Here is a 22,750-nt window from a genome sequence, read left to right on the forward strand (position 1 = left end):
AGACTAAAAATAGAACTGCCTCTGATTCAGCAATTCTGCTTCTGTGTATCTCTCCATAAGGACTGAAAACGGGACCTCCAGGAAGTATTTGCACAAGAACATTCTAGCAGTATTATCCACAATAGCTCAAATGTGGAAGCCATCCAAGCCGATCGTCCTCCCTCCCCGATGGGTGAGTGGATAAACAAAATGTGGTATTGCGTTGGCCAGGGTTCCCCAGAGACACAGAAACAATGGGATATGCATATGTATGCACATATTCTAGTACAAATACGAAAGCCGAGAACCCGGAGAGCTGCTGCTCTAAGTTCCCATCTGAAAGGTAGCTGGCTCCAGACCCCAGAGAGCCCATGTTCCAGTTCCAGTTTGAAGGCAGGAAAAGACCTGTTTCCCAGTTCAGCAGGGAGGCAGGAGGAGTTCCCTTTTCTTTGAAGGAAGGTCACCCTCTGTTTTATTCGGGCCATCAAGGGAGTGGGTAAGGGCCACCTACATTAGTCACAGACATACATACGGTGGAATATTATCCAGCTTTGAAAAGGAAGGAAACCCCGATACAAGCTGACATGGACGAACCTTGAGGACATCGTGCTCCATGAAGTGAGCCGGTCACAGGAAGGCAGACACCGTAGGACTCCACGGATCTGAAGTGAGCCAGTCACAGGAAGGCAGACACCGTAGGACTCCACGGATCTGAGGATCTAGAGTGTCCGCACCATAAAGACCGATAGTAGAATGATGGTTATCAGGGGTTGGGGGCAGGGTGCTTGTTAGTTTGGTGAAAAGAGAGGTTCCGTTGTGCATGTTGAAACAGTGCTGGCCACAGACGGTGGTGATGGTTGCCCACCAGTGAGAGATGGTAAATTTTATGTTGTATGTTTTTCATCACCATAAAAAAAAAAAAAAATCTAGGGCCAGAGGCGGCCTTACAGACAAAGGACAGTCCTGGGAATGAAAACACGTTTCTCCATAGTGAGTACAGTGGAGTGGACCACACGTGTCGCCACCTTCTGGAGCCTGAGATGATGTAGAAATCCTCTTTGTGCCGCAAAACCCATGCCATGCGGAGCTTTCCCAAAGTGAAGAAGGTTTCCTTGTCCGAGTGAGGGTGAGAATTATAAATTCAAAAGTCAGCTATGTTAAAGAGAGATTCAAGAGTACCTGTCTAAAGGGTAAGATGGTAAATTTTATGTTCTTTGCATATTAATGCAATTTTATAACCTAGAGTTAATGATTGAACATCAGTGTTCTGAAATGGTGAAGGAGTTTTTAAAAACTTTTATTTATTAAGTAATCTCTACCCCCAATGGGGGGCTCGAACTCATCACCTCAAGATCGAGTCACCTACTTTACTGGCTGGTCCTGCCAGGTGCCCTGAAATGGGAAAAGATTTTGACAGTCACCTGCAGATACGGTTTGTACTTTATTCCATGTCAGTTGTCATCCTTGGTTAATTATCCTGAGTCCTGCTGGTTGATAAGCGACAATGAGAATTTCACCAGAATTTTGCACGGCATCATGATTGCCTGTCCTGAGCGTGGAAATACCAACATGGGTCTGGATTGTGTTTAATTTTTGAAACGATTAAAGCCCATTATTCAGTTTAAAATATGTAAACAGCTGAAGCCATGAGATAACAGATTATGCTTTTGGTTAAAATTCTGGAAATCACCCTCCTTTTTTTTTTTTTTTTTTTTTTTACTCTAGTGGTAGAACAAAGAGACCTATTTTTAAGAGGAACAGAGAAAAAAAGTCAGCCCATTTTAAATGCAGAAAATTCAGAAGTAACCAACAATAAGATGATTTTTTACTAACGTCTTAGATGAGTTTTATGATTGCCCACAATGATGTAATACAGCTTTTACAAATCTTCTTATAAATATGTTGGACACTCAGACTTGGTAATAAGATGGTTTGAGAAATGAAGAGTCTTTAGCTTTGTATTTTGAGGATCAAGAAAACACAAGAAAAGAAGTTGCCAATTGCCAATAAAGGGTTCAACATAACGAGAGTTAATTTTCCTTGAGACCCAGTCTGTCTGTCCTTCTGTACTGTTTCCTCCTCCCATGGGTAAGTTCTCAGCAGCAGAATTGTTGAGTCGAAGTGAGAATGTGTTTTCAGTGTTACTAGGTAATTCCAGAGTGGTTTCTAAAACAATTTATTTTGCACTCTTGAAAGAGTTCTTTTCCCACGTTCTAACTAACAATACCTAATTAACAACTAACCCTCAGTGCTTGTTACCTTCATTAACTTTCACTTCCTGGGTTATTTTGACTTATTTTATTCCTTTCCCGATTTCTGCGGAATACTCTTGTGTTTGGGTGATAGCTTTGTTTGCAGTGCTCCTTTCTCATTAGTGATCCATACCGTGCTCGTTTCATATAACTCGTTTCCCTTCTCGGTGCTCTCCAGGTAGCTTCTCACTTCAGTTTTGCACATCTCTTTGATTCAGATTTTATCTGTGATTGTAGTTTTTATCATTTCCTTTTTCATTTTTTAAAGACTCTTTTTTTTCTTTAACATATTATTTATATACTTGAGGGGGGTTGGGGAGAGAGAGTGTGAGAACACAGAGGAGAGGGAGAAGCCAGTATCCTGCGGAGCAAGGAGCCCGATGTGGGGCTCCATCCCAGGACCCCGGGATCATGACCTGAGCTGAAGGCAGATGCTTAACAAACTGAACCACCCAGCTGACCCTATATTTTTAACATTTTCAAGTAATAACTCTTTGATCAGCTTTTTTTAATGATTTCAATTTTTATTACACCAAGAACAGTGAATGTGGTATTTCAGTTATCTATTGCTAAGCGACAAACCACCCTAATTCAGTGGCATATAAAGATGATGGTTTATTACTTTTGTGACTCCACGGCTTTCTGGCAGATGCATCTGCTGGCCCTACCTTAGCTCATCATCATGGCTGGTGAATTTGGACTTCTAGGCTCAAGCTAGCCTCCCTCACACATTTGACACTAATGCTGGCTCTTGGCTGGGGCACTTGGGTGCTTCTCCATCCCCCAGAGGATACACGGACTCTCACACTGGGACACTGGGTGCTTCTCCATGTGTGCGCCCATCCCCCAGTGGACACACTGGGTCTATGACACTGGGGTGCTTCCCCATTGTCTTCCCATCTCCCTGTGGATGCCCTGGCTTTCTTACGTGGTAATCTCAGGAGAGCAGCCCAAGAGAGGGTGAACTAGAACTGGGTTACATCTACCGTAGTCTCCTGATCACAAATCAACTCACAAGGTCAGCTCAGATTCAGGGGGTGAGGAAATAGAGAAACTTTTGGGTAGGAAGAGCTGCGGCGTCTCACGGCAAATGGACTTTCACCAGAGAGTTTATTCTCACTCTTCCAAAACCACACATCACAACAGTTTATAGAAAATGCTACCTTTTTGAGAGTTGTTAATGTTGAGTAAGTTTTGTGTTTCTTGTATGTTTTGAAAAAAAATCTCTTTTTCATAGATATAGTCATTACCTTCCTCTTTTGATTATCTTTCCACTAATTTTATATATATATATGTATATATATATAATGTTAAAAAATACAGTGTTAAATATTATAGCATCAGTTCTCATGAACCTAAACCATCGGAGAAACCACTGGAAATAGACAAGTAAAACACTGATGGTAGGAGACTTTAATCCATCTTAATTAGTCTGTAACAGATTATATAAACAAAGGATATTGTGAACTTTAATAAAAGTATGTGTGTCATAGTCACACAAATGAAAATATTAATCTAAAAAGAAGCTTTCATTAATTTTTATTGATAGAAATAGGAGGAGAAAATAACCATAATGCAGTATGGTAAGTGAGAAATTAGTACCGAAAATGAAAAACAAATGCCTGGAAATTAAGACAATTTAGCAAATATCTCTTAAATGATTTTTGAGTCCAAGTAGAAATCCAAACCAAATGGTGAAATTTTCTTGAAAATATTAACAATAAAAACATATCAAATATGATTGAATTTTGCTAAGCAATGCTCTTAGGAAACTTAATAGCCTGTTTGTTTATATCAAATAACAAAGGAAATGAATGATTTAAGCATTCAGCTGAAGAAGTTGGAACAACAAAACAAACTTAAGAAAAGTAGAAGGAAGCAGATCCCAAAGATAACAAGTAAAACCATCTGTTGATTACTTAGATAACAGTAACCAAATACCTTTTAGCTGTCTTTTCACAAAATAAAGGGAGAAGTCATAAATAAACAGTTTTTAAAAAATAGTAAAAGACCACCACAGGTACAAAATAAGTTGAAAACCAGATAGAAACTATTTTGTATAAATCCATTGTAGTTTGAAATTATTTAAAATAGATGACCTCACACAGCAGAATTTAACCTCCGGAAAGCAGGAGTTTTCAAACTTTCTTTTAAAGTTTCTTTCTTTCCTTTTTTCTATCTTCCCTTTCTTTGCTTCTCATCCCTGGCACCTAGAGCATTAATGACGGACCAAATGGTAGTTCAGCCCCCATGCTCTCCCTGGTTTATTTTTTCATTTTCCTTGTACAGAATATATATATATAGATCTATATATAGATCTATATATATATATACTCCCATTTCCCCTTATCAGTACTGCAAAAACTTGTTCATCAAACCCTCTTACTATCTTTCTGGCATCTGTAGTCTCTCTAGAAATGTCCCATTTGTCATTTTTGTTAATGATAATTTGTACTTTTTTTTTTTTTTTGGTCTTCCTAAAATTTACTCATTTTTTTGTTTCGAATAACCAGATTCCTTTATCCTCTCTATTGTGTCGTTACTTGCTATCTGTTTCATTATTTTTTTTTAAGATTTTATGTATTTATTTGCGAGAGAGAGAGATTGAGAGCACAAGCAGGAGGAGGAGCAGAGGGAGAAGCAGGCTCCCCACAGAACAGGGAGCCCGATGTGGGGCTCCATCCCAGGACCCTGGGATCTGACTTGAACCAAGGCAGATGCTTAACCAACTGAGCCACCCAGCTGCCCCTATTTTGTTCATATTTTATCTTCTTTTTATCTCCTATCTTTAAGCTTAATTTGGTGTTACTTTTTTAATTTTTCAGGACTTTGTGAATTGTATGCTTAGCTCTTTATTTGCCTTTCTGCTTTGCTACAGTGCTCAGATCACATAGATCTTCCACCTTTTAGTAAAATACACAATCGAAGCTGTCACGTCCCCGGTAAGAAGAGATTGAAATGCACCCCCCTGGGTTTGGCATATTTCCCGCGGGGCCCATAGACTTTGTGCAGGGATTTCATCAGGTTTCCTTGGGTGTGTTTTCCTCGGAGCTACCACTTGGTACCCACTTTCAAACTAGTTTTAGGTCTTTGTTGGATTAAGGCAGTTTTTTCTCCCCGCTTCGTGTTTCCAAATCACTGTGTCTTTAATCACCACGTTCCGGCCCGTCTTTTGTGCTCTGTGTTCCGCGGCTTGATGTCCCCTCAGGCTTGCAGGCCAGAGGTCAGAGCGTTGAAGTGACCATCCTTGCCCTGGGTTCATCTCTTACACTCTTTAACTGGAAAATTATTTGGAGTCTTTCTCAGTTCGTAAACAAATTATCTGCAACTGAATCTTCTATCAATTTAAAAAATTCGTGTCGTCTGCCCCCACCTTTGTGCCTATGCAGGGAGATGTCTGTGTTCTTTCTTTCTGGGACCACTCGCCTTTCCTGAACATGTCCTTGGCATCCTTTAAAGGCATGACGTGGCTGCAGTCTCTTCGGCCCTGCTAGTGGGAAGCCAGTCGGCTCTGTGCGCGCAGAGCAAAGGCAGTCTGCCCCTGAGGCCCGAGGGCAGGCGCCCCTTTCCGCCCATCTGGTTCCATTCTCCCAGCCCTGGGCCAAGAGGACTAAGTCTCTCCCCGTCTGGTTCCTTCGTACGTGCTGGGGGTCCAGGAAACGTGGCCTGCTCCTGTGGCGCTGATGACAGCGCCCCGCTCCCCCTTCTAGCACCGAGCCACTGAGCCTCCCGTCTCACATCCGGACTGGAAGCTGCCCCTTGACGGAAAACCTCACACCGTCTTTCCGTCCCAGACCAGTTCGAGCGCTGCGCATCCCTCCTGTCCAGCTGCCTCTGGGCCTCCGAAAGACAGGTCACTGGGGAGCCGGTCATAAGGACAGTGGGATGGATTCACACTGCGTTTCCCCAAGAGTGCCCTGGGGTCCCCTTGGTGTGCCTGAGGTGCTTCCCTCCCCACACAGAGACCTACAGTCCTGATTTCCTATTTTCCCTTCAGGAAGAGGTGACTGAATGTTTTCTGGTTCCACAGATAAGACAATCTGTTCCCTACCTTTCCAGAAGCTAACTACCAGTTGTAAAGTTGTTGTTTTCTTAAGTTTCCTAACACTACGAAATACCTGAAGTTATTGAAAAATAACTAAGTAAAACTGGGAAGAAGACTCTTACCGAGCGCATCCAATTTTTTTTTTCTTTCCAGCTGCAGATGCTGGCCTTTTCTGTTTATATTGTAGTTTTTAAAACGGGGACATGTGGAAAAAATTCTGAAAGAACATTCAAAACTGTTCTGTACAAAAAGTCTTTAATTGCGGGACTATAAATATCCTCCAGCTAGCAGAATTAGTTAGGCCGCTTCTGGGTGGCTTAGCACCTAATCATGTAGCAAGTTGGCTTAAAGAAGAAGGCAAATGTGTTACTTAGTATAAGAAGTCCAAATGTGGAGCAGGAAGGTTGATTACTTCAGCACTCAGTAGTGGGGTTAGAGACCTGGTGTCTTCCATGACCTTGCTCTCCTACCCTCAGCCTGTCAGCCCCGGCATCCCAGCAACTGGCAGATGGCTGCCACCATTCTCCGTTGTCCCGTGACATCATGTGACAGAGCGAGTATTTCTTGTGTTTCTCTTTAAAGATGATGAACTCTTTCCCATCTGCTTGTTAGAAACCTCACGAGTCCGTCCACACTTAGCAACCAAAGGCAGAGCCACATTTCTGTGATTAGGATTGAAACATGCCATTGGTCAGAGTCTCACAAAGACCGACGTCTAAACAAAATCAGCTTCTTACCTACAACCCAGCAATTGCACTTCTAGGTATTTATCCAAGCGATACAAAAATGTTGATTCAAAGGGGCACATGCACCCCAATGTTTAGAACAGCACTATCAACAATAGCCAAATTATGCAGTAACCTCTTTGACATCAGCCATAGCAACTTCTTGCAAGACACATCTCTAAAGACAAGGGGAACAAAAGCAAAAATGAGCTATTGGGACTTCATCAAGATCCAAAGCTTCTGCACAGCAAGGGAAACAGTCAACAAAACTAAAAAGCAACCCACGGGATGGGAGGAGATGCTTGCAAATGACATATCAGTTAAAGGGCTGGTATCTAGGACCTATAAAGAATTTATCAAACTCAACAGCCAAAAAACGAATAATCCAGTCAAGAAATGGGCAGAAGACATGAACAGACACTTCTCCAAAGAAGACATGTGAAAAAATGTTCATCATTAGCCATCAGGGAGATTCAAATCAAAATCAAAATGAGATACCACCTTACCCTAGTTAGAATGGCCAAAATTAACAGGAAGTAAACAACATGTGTTGGAGAGGATGTGGAGAAAGGGGAACCCTCTTACACTGTTGGTGGCAATGCAAGTTTGTGCAGCCACTTTGGAAAACAGTGTGGAGATTCCTGAAGAAATTAAAAATAGAGCTTCCCTATGACCCTGCAATTGCACTACTGGGTATTTACCCCAAAGATACAGATGTAGTGAAAAGATGGGCCATCTGTACCCCAATGTTTATAGCAGCAATGGCCACGGTCACCCAACTGTGGAAAGAACCAAGATGCCCTTCAACGGACTAATGGATAAGGAAGATGTGGTCCATATACACTATGGAATATTACACAGGCATCAGAAACGATGAATACCCAGCTTTTGCATCAACATGGATGGGACTGGAGGAGATGATGCTGAGTGAAATCAGTCAAGCAGAGAGAGTCAATTGTCATATGGTTTCACTTACTTGTGGAGTGTAAGGAATAACAAGGAGGGCATTAGGGGAAGGAAAGGAAAACTGAATTGGGGGAAATCAGAAGGGGATAAGAAACGTGAGAGACTGTGGACTCTGAGAAACAAACTGAGGGTTTTGGAGGGGAGGGGGGTGGAGGGATGGGTGTGCCGGGTGGTGGGTATTGAGGAGAGCACGGATTGCACGGAGCACTGGGCGTGGTGCATAAACAATGAGTCTGGAACACTGGAACACTGAAAAAATAAAATTAAGATGTTAAAAATAAACAAGCAAACAAATAAATAAATGAAATAAAATAAATGAAGTAGTGCAGAATTTAGAAAGAAATCAGGTTCTAGATGTTGGGCAGGAGACAGTCTATTAAGGTCGTGAAGCCCCCTTGGGCATGCAGACATGTCTGACCTCAGTGTCCACCTCCATCCTTTTGCTTCTAACATCTACTCAGCAAAATTTCAACTAAGTTATTTTAAATGTTTGAAAGCTCTGCCTTATTAATTTTTCGAGGCAGAGAGTAGTGTTTCTAGTGTGGGTGGCATCACGCTGTCATTTCTCCCAGTGTTTCTGAGATGGGTTGAATCATGCCAGGTTTTAGTCAAGTGTCCGAGGGTGTCTGTGTGTTGTCTGTGTCTGTGTCTGTGACATGGACAGAGTCATTCGTGGGTGTGGAGTAGCAGATGATGCACTGACTGCCCATATCCGTCTTAATACTAATTAGAATTTTATTCGTGTTGGTATTATAAAGGTCAGGAAGAGCAAACTAAGCTGCACGGGCCTTGGAAATGGTGTCGGAGCCGACAGAAGTGTCTTGAAAGCTCCCCCTTAAGCACTGTTTCTTCAGAGCATTACATCCGGAAGCAGTCCCGTGACAAACTAAGACATACTTGCAAATGAAAATGAATACTTAACAAACGTGCCTATGTTTCCCAGCAGTGAGGCTAATTAAGTTCCAGTAAATGCACGTGCTCCTATTTTTAATAAAACTATTGAGTATTAGGGATCAGTATGACTGACATTAATTTTTGTATATGGATCTACCATGACTTTACAGTTAAGTTACCAAGTGATTAGCACTAAGCCTTACAAATCCATTTCCCTGGCTGCATACATATTTCCAACAGGAGACAACGTGATTGTTGCCCAAATGTAATGGAGCCTTGTATCCACCTTTTTACCGTATTCTGAGCCCTTTAGGAAGTTGGTTTTACCGAGATCTATTGCTAGGTCCATCCACATGTCTGGGAGAGGCGTGCAATGCCCGAGTGGCACGGATCCTAGGGAAAGAAAACTCACCTTCGAAGAAGTGGTGTAAGAGAGGTGTCCTAAAGGTGCTGACTCTTCAAAACACTATTAAGCCAGAAGTTTCTAATTAAGCTTTTTGCATATTTTTGAGGTCGTCTATATAGGTAGTAGACAGCCAAAGATTGTATGTTGGTTTTACTCTCTGGTTCACATTCTTGGATAAACTCCTCACTTAAGTTCTTTTCACATATACTCTCACAAGTTCCTATCTGCCCAGTCCTGAGTGGAGGGACAGGAACATGTATTCCATCTGGGGTAGCTACAGCTGTACTACACAGGAATGCTTTCTATCCCAAGTGAGAAAGAGAAGTGGGTAAAAATAGCTCCATCCTGGCCAAGAGCACGGCGCATCTCAGGCACCCTGGCTTCCTTCCCTGAACACACTTGCGGTGTGGAGAGTTAGTCAATGAGCGGCATGCTATGTGTGGAGCAGAATTTCAGTTAAATTATCATCAAACCATGTCCCCAGCAGGAAACAGATCCTTGGTGTATGGGGTAATAACTTCCTTAGGTTCCTCTAACAAGAAACTCAGGAGCACATGAATGTCACTTAGTTTCTACCTGTCTTTAGAGAAGTTCGGTGGTGTGACCGCTGTGGCGACACGCACATGGGCATGGCCGCGAGTCTCACACTGCATCAGGGAAGCGGCCGCCTGCCGTCCTCCGTGGAAGAAGCGCCATCCCTCTGCAGGCTTAGGCTTGCCCACGGCTTGGTCCAAGTTGAGACGCTTGTTGTAAGTTGACCTGCACGTGGACTGGTCAGTCGTTTTCTCTGGAGATCGTGGGCCATGAAGGTCTCTGCCCAAAAGAGCAAGGAAGGCAGAGCTGATTCTCCAATGCGATCAAATTATTCCCTGTCTCTGGAATTTTTACAGCGGAATATGGAGAGCTGTGGCCCCCCGCAAGGGGAGGAGGGTCGGCTCACAGAAAGCCGCAGCGGCTGCGAGTGTCCTGGGTGGGAGAGGAGAGCCACCGCTTTCCAGCTCGGCCCTGAGTTCTTTTATTTCTGCGTGTGTGGAGGTGATGCAGATCCACACCCGTAAGCTGAGTGAGTTTCCCTTACTTTCAGTCAGAAGGCTTTAATACAGTCCCCCGAAGAATTATTCTGTTTTCTGGAACGTTATCTAGCGTGTGTCACCCTGACGGGCCTGGAGACCAGGGCTGTGACCGAAGACGTGATCACATGATGTTTGGCGCTCGCAGAGGGCGTCCTTCTCCACTTCAGAGACGGGGGACCCGCCGGCTGGTGTGGGGACCCCGGTCGTCTTTGAAATAACTTTGCAAAGTTTTTTTTTTTTTTTTAACCTTCTTTAAAAGTCACTTTAAAAGGTTTCAAAATTCATAGACCCAAAGAAAAAAATAGCCGTCCTAAAATGAGTGTCGGATGGTGTCCCCCTGGCTCCTGGGGAGGCAACGGGAACTCCTTGCGGGGAGCTCCATGACCCTGGCCAAGGGGGCTGTGTGCCTCCTCTCCTGCAGGTGTCTGCCCGGCAGCCGGGCGCACGTCGCAGGGAGACACGCGCGAGGACGTCTGCGGAGATGCTGCTTGTAAGACAGCTCACGGGGTGAGTGGGTAGGGACAGGGCCGCTCGCGGTGGGGCTGGACCGAGGCACTGGGAGTCGGGAGGAGGCCGGGTTTCCCAGACCCCGTCCGACCGACACCTGCGGCTGGGGGGGCCGACCTCCCGGCGTGGCCGGCCTGGGGGCGTCGAGTCCCAGAAGGAAAAGCAGACACGGGTTCCCCTTGGAAATGCAGCCCCCGCAGAGCAAGCAGCCCTCGGGTGGAGCTGAGACACGTCTGCAGGATCTCGCCGCGTTCTCTGTGTGGTGTTGCTAAGGATAAAGCGAGGATGGCCGGGTGGCCTCCGGTGCCTCCTCGGAGGACCGCCTGTTTCCTCCCTCGAGACTGTTCCTATATCGTTCTCCAGCTGGGACTGTTCAGGGCCAGCACTGAGCTTATCTGACCTGCACATTCATTACTCTGACTCCGGCAGAACCTGAACATTCCTTCCCTCCGGTGGTCTGAGCCCCGCGCCCCGAGGCAGCAGCTCCGGCCGTGCCACCCAGAGCTGGTCCCGCACCTGCACGGCTGCGGGGCTCTCCCCAGCGGGCCAGCCCGCACCCCGGTCCCGTCACACCAGGGGCCTGTGTGTGTGTGTGTGTGTGTGTGTCTTGAGATGCCATTGAAATTCTTACAAAAACTGAAAGTGAAATGAGGAAATGATTGGGCAATCGGATTGAAGCGCCGGTGCCGGGAAGACCTATCCTGCAGCGGGGCCAGGACGCGGCCGGGCGGGCGGAGGGGAGCGCAGGAGAGCTGTCCTGAGGGCGACCGCAGGGCCAGGCCCCCGAGTCAGTGTAGGACACCAGCAAGCACAGCTCACAGGAAATGAGCCATTCCCTGCGCTTGCTTACTCGAAAGGTCCGAACCTGCAACGTTCCAGGAGTGCCATGGATGGCTGCGCAGGCCCGCAGTCACGCCTGTCTCCCTGCCTGGAGAGGGGAGAAGAAATGCAACTGAAGGAGTGTGTCTCCATCCTCCCCTTGAAGGAAAGCCCCTCTGTCCCAGTCTCCAAAGATGGAACGCTGCTGGCCGTGACCTTGCTGCTGGCCCTGGCGGCCAGCTGCCTCTCGGTGCTGGCGTTCTGCAGGGTGGCCGCCCTTCAGGCCGAGCTGGGGAGCCTCCAGGCGGAGCTGCGGGAACTCCACCGGGCTGAGCAGCTGCCAGGCGCCCCCCAGGCCGGAGCCGCAGCTCCGAGGGCAGCTGTGCAGGAGGCCCCAGCTGTCCCCTCGGCTCTCAAAGTGAGTTTGCAGCAGCTGCCTCCCCCCGACCTCCGGGCGTGGCTGGGCTCGCCCCGCACAGCTGCCTCCCGCACCTCAGCTGTCTTTGCAGTAACTTGGGGTTTTTCTCTTCTTAGGGGATCTTCGCACCACCCGCTGCAGGAGGGGGCAACTCCAGCCAAAGCCGCAGGAACACGCGTGCCCTTCAGGGTCCAGAAGAAGCAGGTAGGTTTCCGGCACAGGAGCATCTGGGAGTCAGGGAGCCTGTGTCCACAGGTGTGGAGGACGGTCGGTCTTTGCTCTGGGGGCCCGGGAGCCGACCCGGGCACGGAGACCGTGCAAGTTGCATCTAAACCAGGGGAAGCTTTTAGGCACAACCGGTGCACAGCACGTCTGTCCTCCAATGAGCAGAGTGTGAGGGGCTGAGCTGTCCCGAGAGCAGAGGAGGAGGAATGAGCCGCGTAGTCTTCCTCGTAGATCATGCCTGTGTCAGAAACCGGGTCCAGCCCTGCCGGGAGAAAGCGCCGCGTGTTAGTGCAGATTCTGTCTCCCTGAGTCCAGAAAGCCAGGGCAAGGAGAACACCTCCTGAGGGCGTGTGGCGGCCCTGCGGCCCAGGAAGCTCCTATCGCAACAGGTGTGTTTGTGATTTCTTTTGTTTATTGCCTTCGTTTAAAAAAAAAAAAAGTTCATTTTACACACACACACACACACACACACACGCAGAGATTTTAAAGCTTCTCTTTAAGGCTTTTCCAGGAAATCCACAAGTTTATAATCTTGTAAGAGTTCTCCAGTGATTCCTGCTTATGTTCATGTCCCACTTAATTCCCAGAGTCCCAGAGTCCCAAGCCTCGGATTGGGCAGGGCCTCCGAAAATGCCCGATTCTAGTTCCTGCACTTCAGAGATGAAAAAGAGCATTTGTATTACATTCAGTAGCATCACAACTTAGGAAATCTGTGGTATCGTTTCCCGTGTCTGGAGCACACGGTGTGTCGGACAGGTACGTGCTGTGATAGCCGATGTCACGGCTACTGTGTCCTTAAACACTCACCCTGCCCGTGAGGCCGCAGGACAGGTGTAGCTGTGTGGGTACAGGTGTGTGTTTGGGGAGGGAAGGGCCTGACTTACCCGCCAAGTGCTTCTCCGTCAGACTACACACTCACACACACTCACACACACTCACACACACTCACACACATACATACATTAGATGCTCTGGCTGGAAACTCTTCACTACCTGCCTTGTTCATGGGCAAAATTCTTAACCGATAAAACCATGATTTTTATGTCTTATCAAAAGCAGATGGGTTGAAACATATATAAACTAGGAAACACTAATATTTTTATTATACTTTAATAAATGAATTACTTTCATACTTTGCATTTTACCTGTATTTCCTACATAATTGAAAAAATACAACATAAACTGTGGTATATTTTTGTGTTTACTTATCATACAATAAGCCTTTTCCCTACTTCTAAGTAATTCCATATTAGTTTGCTATATCATACAGTTATTTAATGTGACCACTTCCAAAATTTTGTGCAGGTCTCTTGTTTCTGAACTACATGTTTCACTTAAATTCTGTAGATAGACTATCAGAGCTAAAAGAGGATGAACGTTTTTACCACCCTCGCTGCCTGACGCCATTTAGCTTTCAAAATGACTTATAAATGTACACAGTCAGAAATGTCGTGGACGGGTTCTCCACATTCTTACAGCATCTTATCTGTTAAATTTTATTTTGGCTAATTTAGTGGTTATAAAACTATCTCAAATGTAATTTGTTGCTTGCTTACAAAGAAGAATTTCTTTCTGCATATTTGGATAATTTCTAATTTTATGTCCTGCTAATTTTTATTCATAACTTCCCTCATTTGTCCTAATTTTTCTTTGTAATTTTGAAGAAACTATGTTAGGCATACTGCTTATCAAAATTTTGCTGTAAATATTTTCACAATATTTTTTTTAATTGTATAGAGATTTTGTCTGTGTATTTAATATGATAAACTTTTCCTTTTCATCTTCTCTAATACATTAAAGCTAAACACATTAAAGCTAAAATTGTATTTATTCAAAATCTCTTACATAGTCTGTTCTATTCGCTGCTACTTTGACTTTTTTATAACTTGGTGTTTTAGTTTGGTTTTTAACTCCTTAATCCTCCTGGCATTCATTTGGTAGATCATGTCTACTAGCTTTAACTTCCCTTTTTTTCTTTAATTTTCTCCTTCCAAATTACTGCTAAATATCTCAACTAAATTTATTGGATGATTTTTTAACTTGTTTGCATTGGGCAGCTTACTATATTGTATTAAGTTTCTCATATATAGTTGAATCTATTTTGGACTGTCTTTTTATTGATTTATTATTCTATTTATCTGTATTAAATAAAATACTCAAGTATTTTGTAATATAATGAGCTTTATATCTAGTACCTCAATCTTCTTCAACCTCTATGTTAGTATTCCCAGCCTCCGCACATTAGTTTTACAAATAAACCTTAACTTGACCATCTCAAAGAGGGTGTCTTTATAGCAGATTTAAGAAGAAAGGATATTGAGTAAGAAATTAATTAACTTACAGAGTTCCACTTCCCCCAAATACCCTCTGTTCTATTTTAAAATTTCCTCCCATGTGCAGATTTTTACAAATTTGTGATTTTATGGCATCCAAAAATTAAGTACTGATTAAAAATTTCCCTAAATAATTTGTAATTGTTAGAAAGTTTGGAAAGTAATACAAAATTCTATCGAGTGAATGAAAATTTACCCAGTTTCCCAAGTCCAGATGGAGTTGCTATTGTCATTATCGAGGTTTGCCTGAGATGTTTTTTAGACCTTTCATAAAATGCATGTATCTGCATGGTATATGTGTGTACAGTATGTGTAAGAATTCATCATATATATGTATGATTAATGTAGCAGTAAATAGTATATCTCTCTACACACACACACACACACACACACACACTCAGCAGTCATAGATCTGAGATGGGAGGCTTGAAGTGGGTACCTCGGTGACAGTCGTATTTGCTTTTCCTCATTCATGAAACTGGGTTGAATGCTGTTTTAAACACTATCGTTTTGTGCAGGGAAAATAAATTTTCTTTAGCACGACCAAATTAATGTATCTATAACCGAGAGGTTTATCCAAAACTCCTTGATTTTTTTTTTCCTCTGTTCAGTACGGTCCTTTTTTGGAATTGAGGAAATTCTGAATCTATGCAGCTTTCTTTGTTTTTTGTTTGTTGTTTGTTTGTTTCTATTCTAGTTCTAATTTATTTTTTAAGATACTTGTTAATTTATTTATTTGAGAGAGAGAGAAAGAGAGAGGCCATGAGCTGGAGGGGTGGGGTCAGAGAGAGGGACAAGCAGGTTCACCGCTGAGCTGGGCGCCCAACTCAGACTCGGGGCTCAGTCCCAGGACCCTGAGGTCATGACCTGAGCCAAAACCAAGAGTTGGATGCTTAGCCCTGAGCCACCCAGGTGCCCCTAGTTCTGTTTGTTTGTTTTAGTATTTTATTTTATTTTGTTTTTTAAATTAATTTATTTTCAGAAAAAACAGTATTCATTATTTTTTCACCACACCCAGTGCTCCATGCAATCTGTGCCCTCTATAATACCCACCAGCTGGTACCCCAACCTCCCACCACCCTGTCACTTCAAACCCCTCAGATTGTTTTTCAGAGTCCACAGTCTCTCAGGGTTCACCTCCCCTTCCAATTTCCCCCAACTCCCTTCTACTTTCAAAGTATCCATTCATGTGCTTATTTATTAATTTTCTATATACATTCTAGAACCATTGACATTTTTTGTTGGGACTTTATAAAAATTGTAACTCTGAAGAAGAAAATGAATTTTCACATTGTTTAATTGCTTAGCTATCTCTTTATTAAATATCAAATTTTGAATTTCCTAATTAGATAGAATTTTCCTTATACAGGTTTTATTATTCTTTCATAGTTAATTATAAAAGAGGTTTTGTTGTGATTTCGAAGTCCTGGGATTTTCAAATAGGTTGTTAAACTCTTTGAGAAGGTACAGAATTGTCAAGAAATAATGCAGCATCCGATCTCATTGTTAGTTTTAAGCCACATCCACACACTTATTGGATTTATACTTAATAGAATTACAATATTTTTTCAGATTTTGTTTTTAGGATCCTCTGTTTTCTATACTCCTTAGTATCACTGTGCTGTCACTTTGTGTCAGAAAGGTTCAGAGCTAAGTACTGCTCAGTAATATGCCAGACTGCTGTGCATTTTTACTTCTCTGTAAATCCAACCTTGATTTCAGCAGGCACTACGGTTTTATCACGTGTCTATCTAATTTGTAAGTAAACTCCGGCGTGTTGGGCCTAGAAAGCTGCAGGTCCTCAGCACCCAGCACTCCTGGCGTCACGTATCACCTGCGGGAGGTTTGTACATGTCCTTTCTGTCCAGCTAGAGACCAGAGGCTTCTGTGCTCTGGGTCCTGTGTCTCTGGCACATCCGTCATGATACTTGCACACGGAGGTGTTCTGTGAATATTTGCTGATGGATTTTGGGCTCATGAAGCAGTAAGATGCAATGATTTGGCGTCCCTGGAAGGGGGGATTTTCCCATATTTCTTCATTTCTCAGGTTTTGATCAGAGGCTGTGTTATGCAGTTCTTTAACTTGACATTTGAAACAGCCGACTCACCAAAGGATGAGTCTGACAGCAAGGCTGGAGTTGCAGGGGGCACCTGGGGACCCCTTGCCCCAGACCTTCTTGGTTTACCAGACAGAGGCACAATTAGGGCTCGCTGAAGAAACTTTCATGTTCAACAACCTGTGTGACTAATTTTGTGGATTTCTGTCCTTATTTAATGCTTTGGTTCTAATTGAAATATTATTTACGTACGGAAAAGGGCACAGATCGTAAGGGTATGTCCTGGGGAGAGTTCCTGGAATAAACGTGAGGTGGAGGGCCGACATCACCGTCAGCCCCCAGGCCCCCCAAGGGCGAATTCTGTTCTTCTGTAGTTGTACTGTTTGGGTGCTTGGCTCTGGTTTTGTTTTCCTTAATTGTGTTGTTTCAAATGGAGGCCTTACTAGGTTTCTGTATTTCATAAGATAATTCCTGATTGTAATATCACAAACAGAAATGTGGGGAAATCCAGGATCAAAGAATTGCCAAATGGCTCAGATTAGCCCAAAGTTCACTTTTCAGCCCCTAAATGTATTTGGAGATATTCCCAATTAAAACTATTAACTAAAGTGACCTAGCTTTGAAATATTCCTGTTAAAGTTTCTTCACAAATGGAATCATCATGATACCTGTAGTCAGCGCTCATCTAACGGTCCCGTCCACTCAGAGAACGTGGAGATGACCATACTAGGAGCCGTCAAGAGAAAGGGTTCTTGCCAATGGATCGCTACTGAGCTAAAACCAGGTTTTATTAATAAAATCAGGTAACCTTTATAATTTCCCCTTGTTATTCAGGAGGGAATTTAAAAGTTATTAGAATTGCATGTGTTTAGGGGCACCTGCGTGGCTCAGTGGGTTAATGCCTCTGCCTTCGGCTCAGGTCATAATCTCAGGGTCCTGGAATCGAGCCCCGAGTCGGGCTCTCTGCTCGGCAGGGAGCCTGCTTCCCACCCCCACCCCACCTGCCTCTTTGCCTACTTGTGATCTCTGTAAAATAAATAAAATAAAAAAAAAGATTATAGAAATACAGAATGTATTTTTATTGATTGTGTGTATCATACTCATCTCAAGTTATAAGACTAAAACGGTGTTGAAAACATGAACAAAATGTAAAAACAAGAATAGGGAAAAATTATCCATATTTTATCTTGTAAATATCTGTTGTAAGATTTGGGCCAATCTACTTTCAGTAATTTTTCTCCATTTTTAAATAAATGGTTCTTGGTTTGGAAGTATTTTAGAATAAAAGAAAAGTTGCAGATAATACAAAGAGTATTACAGAGAGTTACCATATACCCCCCATTGAGAATCTCCTTTAATTTATATTACTATACTTTGTCACAACTAAGAAACCAACACTGGTATTTAACAAGTAACTGAACTGCATATTTGAGGGTTTTTTCTTTAACCATAGTTCATCTCCTTTGCAAGGAAAGATGGGAGGTCTGATGGGTCTATAACATCTAGTCTTTGTTTCATTGACATTTCTGGGTTGGCTGGATCTTACAAGACTATAGAAAGAAATTTAAAAGCATATCCAATATAGAACTCAATCATCCAGGCCAACTGGGTGGCTTAGTCATTAAGTGTCTGCCTTCAGCTCAGGTCATGATCCCAGAGTCCTGGGATCGAGCCTCCCATCCGGCTCCCTGTTTGGTTGGAAGTCTGTTTCTCCCTCTCCCACTTTCCCTGCTTGTGTGCGCTCTCTCACTGTCTCTCTCTCTCTGTCGAATAAGTAAATAAAATCTTAAAAAAAAAAAAAAAAGATCTCAATCATCCACTTTGTACCAGAATCAGGTTAACTGGTGCCTCTTCCCCAGTAAGGGTGTGTTCCTTCCTAGAACAGAAACAGCTGGCTGCTGTCTTGGTGATCTTTGACCAGAATCTTCCCTGAGTGCTATCCCCCCCCCCACCCCCGCATCAATAGTGGCTTCTTTTTCAGTGTTGCAAGAGCTGGCTTCTGTTCAGTTTCCAAAAAAGTAATAAAATAAAATAGTGATCTCATAATCAAATCTCTGAACCCTGTTCTTGTCAAGTTTAAAGTTTTGGGAAATAGAAGGAACAGGAAGTGAGTCAATCAAAGCAGCCAGAAGCGATGTCTCATACCTTCCATGCATGCCACAGGCCCGTTAGGTCTCAAGCACTGTTCTAGGTGTGGGTGTTGATCAGAAAACACAACAGATAAAAGTTTCCTGCCCGCTGGAGATTACGTTATAGCGAGGTAGAAAGACACAGAAAGTAGTCAGTAGACACAATTAATGAATAGATTACTAGATACCAGAAAATGGCACAGATCATGGGAAAGTACAGTATCTTGGGCAGCATGAAGGGTGGGGAAGAGGAAGAGTGTGCATCAGGGAGGCCGGGGCAAGTCTTTCTGTTCCTCCTCGAAGGCTCATTAATTCTTTATACTTTCAACTTTAAAAAGAATTGAAGATATGGGTTGATATTTCAAAAATAAATTCATAATGTTGGGGAATAAGTTCTCATTAATAATGCTGTAGGATAAGATAATATTAGTTTCGATGTTTATTATTTTTATGAGTCAAGTCCTATTTAAAAGAACGGTATCGAACAGCTGCACTTTTGTTGTGGTTGGATTTTCTTTTAAAAGGGATTCTTGGGGCTCCTCCGTGGCTGTCTCTTAACTTTGGGCTTCAGCTCAGATCATGATCTCAGGGTCATGAGATCGAGTCCCACCTCAGGCTCCACGTTCAGTGTGGAGTCTGCTTGAGATAATGTCTCTCCCTCTCTTTCTGCCTCTGCCTCCACTTGCATGCACACACTTTCTTTTTCTCACTCAAATAAATAAAATCTTTTTTAAATTTTTAAAAGAAAACAAAAGATATTCTCATTTCTTAGAAAAGAAACAGGGTTCGCTCAAAACTAGAGGAAACATCCACTGTGCCAAGGTCTGAGGTGGGCACTCCAGAATTACAGAAAAGGGGAGGGAGAAACTAAGTTACTGGGTGTGTTGCACTCACAAACTCTGGGTTGGGCTCTGTGGGTTTATGACACCACGTACCATTCACCTTCTCAGTAACCCCTGTTAGGTAGGCATTACTGTCTTCATTGTAGGTGAGAGAATTGAAGCCAAGACATCACCAGTCCCTTACCTTCACAAGCTAAATACTGAGTTGGAGAAATTTTTAAAAATTAACATAAATTTTAAAATAACACTGTAATCAATAAGCTCTTTACCTTTTACAAAGCACATGTAAAGTACCACTCCCGTTGGTTCTCACAGCAACGCAATGAAGTAGATATTTTTATTCTTCTTACACAAAGAAGAAAAAATATTTTAATGTTAAGTGTTAATCTCATGATTAAACAGCTAAGTTGGTTTGAGAACTAACATTTGAATCCATTATATACTGACTACTAAGTCTGAGTTTTTTTTTCCATTGTGCGAGTGGTATGTCTTAACATCCAAGTAATATAACAGATTTGACAAAAAAACTGTTGGGTCCCCAAGAGGCCTAGACTGTTACTAACATGAGTACCAACAGGAGGCCATTAAGCAATGGTATCCTAGGATGTGAGATCAGACCACAGACTGACAGATGATGGACACCATGATGGATAAGAGCTGAGCTGAGTTTTGAAGTATGAGTCAATTTGGGGAAGGGGAGACAGTATCCCAGGGAAAGGGATCAGGGATGGCTCAGGCAGAATATAGGCCAGCATCTTGACATTGCCCCTTTGCTTGGATTTTTGCAAAGGAACACTGATGGAAGTGTTTTCACACGTTCAGGTTTCCTCCTCCTCCTCCTATGGCTGGGCCTTTTGGGGTAGACAGGGAGACTACCGCAGGTGACTACGCAGTGACAGCTTCTGACACTGGCTGAGAAGTCACTCTTCACAGCTCTTTCTGTTTCTCTTCTGTCTGCCACACTAGAACTTCTTCTGGGAAATAGAGAGTGAGAAATTTTGGAGAAATACTACACAACCATTTGCTTCAAAAAATAATATAGTGTACTATGATTCTACAAAAAAAATTCAAAATCTTTATTATTGAGGATTATTTGTTATGGAAAATGTTTTTTGTATAACCCTGGGATTATAACCAAGGATTTATTGTTAGATGGTCCAGATGTCAGTGGTTGTTTCTCTTTTATGAAACCTATTTTCCCTAAGCATTAATTCAGTTTGATATAATGTGTATTATAAAGTTGGATATAAGGATGAGGTTTCAAAGAACCATTTGGAAAAGGTGGATATTATTATAATGTCTATTTTTGTTCTAAATGTTTGCACAATACTCCAATTTCTCTTCAGATAGTATAAATTTTTTGCCTTTTACTAAATTGTTGCATGGGTTTTCTTTCTTTTTTTCTAGTCTGACATAAGCCAGACCCCATGCAGATTTGTAAACGGTGCTCCTTAACATCAAGTGTCAGCCTAGGGAGAGAGACAGTAATAGAAACAATGAGGATGTATAGTGAAATGTTATTTCAGTAGATGTTTGCGCAAAGTGTAGTGGGATCCAATATTTAGCAGGAAGAATGAGGAAAAGAATGGATATTTGGTCTGAGCCCTGAAGGAGGGATGGGTTTCACCAGATGCCAAGGTGAGGAGTATGTAGCCAAGGGAATGGCAGACACGCAGTCGCAGTTGGAGCTCCGTTCTGCAAGGGGTGGGGGTGCTGAGGTCCTGGGATCATGAAGGTTCTTGGGTTTGTGTACAAGGGAAACCCACTGAAGGAGTTAGAAACAGTGGAAGGACAAGATCAAATTCAGGCTAAGGAAGGCCAATCTGGACGAAACGCAAGAGATAGAGTGGAAATGTCAGACAAGAGAAGAGCCCCAGCCCAGTGGCAGGTGCTGTCGTCCAGAGCAGGGAGGGTGGAGATCTGCACCGCTGCCGTGCTTGTCCTGCCCCTGCTTATCATCCCTCCCTGTCTGTCTGTCTGTCTCTCCCCCTTCAGTCGTCCTAGCGGTGCCCCTCCACCCTCGGCCTTTACGTATACTCATGACGATTAGTTTCGACTGGAATGCTCCTACCCCCTTCTTTCTTCTGACTTCAGTTTAAGCACCCCATTCTGAGAAACCCTCCTTATCTCTCTTGAAACTTCAATTCTGTATGTGTGACGCTGCTCATACCTGTTCTCCGTGGACGTAGGGATGCTCCATGGGTCTAGGGATTGTGTCTCCTCTGATTCTTTCCTTTTCCTTCTCCTTATCCCTTCACTCTCCTTTCCTCTCCTTTCCTCTTTTCTTTCTTTTTCTTTCCTTTTCTTTTCTTTCTTTTCTTTTTCTATCTGGAGCACAACACGTGGCCTAAATTTAGTGTCCAGTAAAATTATTGAATGAGATAAATAACAGACAGAATCCAAACGGAGCAAAACTTGAAAATTCAAACCATTAGAACTTGGTTATTTTCTGGGTTTCAAGATGGCAAGGGAAGGAATCAGCATGTTTACAAAGTGTCTCCGTTGGGCGGCTCAGAGGATAGCCATAAGCACTAAGAGAAAACAGAAGAGTGAGAGGTGCGTGTGTGGGAGGAACATAAAGAAATAGATTTGGGTCATGTTGAGTTCGAATCGTCACTGTGATATCCAGACAGAAGTGTCCAAAGGGGAGTCAAAGGTGTAAGAGCCAATTGGGCAACTCCCCGGTTATCTTTCTTCAAACACTCAGGTATATTTCTATCTTGGTTTTGAACTTCCTTGACTTCAAGTATGTTTGCATGTTATGTCATGAAGTTAATTTTCTTCTCTGGTAAGTTACCGATATCCAGTGCTTTATGCGTAGACACCATTAATAATGAGAAATAGTCTAATAATTCAAAGAAGTCATGGCCAAAGAAAAATAATACCCTGTGGAAATGGGGACTCAACTACAAAATTAGTAATTTTAAATTAAAATAGTTCATCATTTGTAAAATGAAATAACCTATGAAGATGGCATTTTGTTTTCCTGGGTTTTGTTTTGTTCTGTTCGTGTTTTTACTCTTGGTGTTTATGAGGCAAGGCAGAGGGTTACCATTTTACATATCTTACAGTTGCTTTAG

At 43.1% G+C, this 22,750-nt stretch overlaps 1 protein-coding gene across 1 annotated transcript in view; it reads left to right on the forward strand.

The window, feature by feature from the left end:
• The window catches only part of TNFSF13B (TNF superfamily member 13b), a 57,612-nt gene that overhangs the window by 12,273 nt on the left and 22,589 nt on the right, over positions 1 to 22,750 (forward strand). The window contains exons 5-8 of the mRNA XM_082701001.1: positions 61 to 172; positions 10,762 to 10,847; positions 11,039 to 12,084; positions 12,201 to 12,288. Of these exons, the coding sequence (XP_082557127.1) occupies positions 11,734 to 12,084; positions 12,201 to 12,288 (439 nt within the window). The 5' untranslated portion in view covers positions 61 to 172; positions 10,762 to 10,847; positions 11,039 to 11,733. The remainder of the gene's footprint in view (positions 1 to 60; positions 173 to 10,761; positions 10,848 to 11,038; positions 12,085 to 12,200; positions 12,289 to 22,750) is intronic.

The sequence above is a fragment of the Mustela nivalis genome, assembly GCF_964662115.1.
Source record: "Mustela nivalis genome assembly, chromosome: 15".
NCBI classification, from domain to species: Eukaryota; Metazoa; Chordata; class Mammalia; order Carnivora; family Mustelidae; genus Mustela; species Mustela nivalis.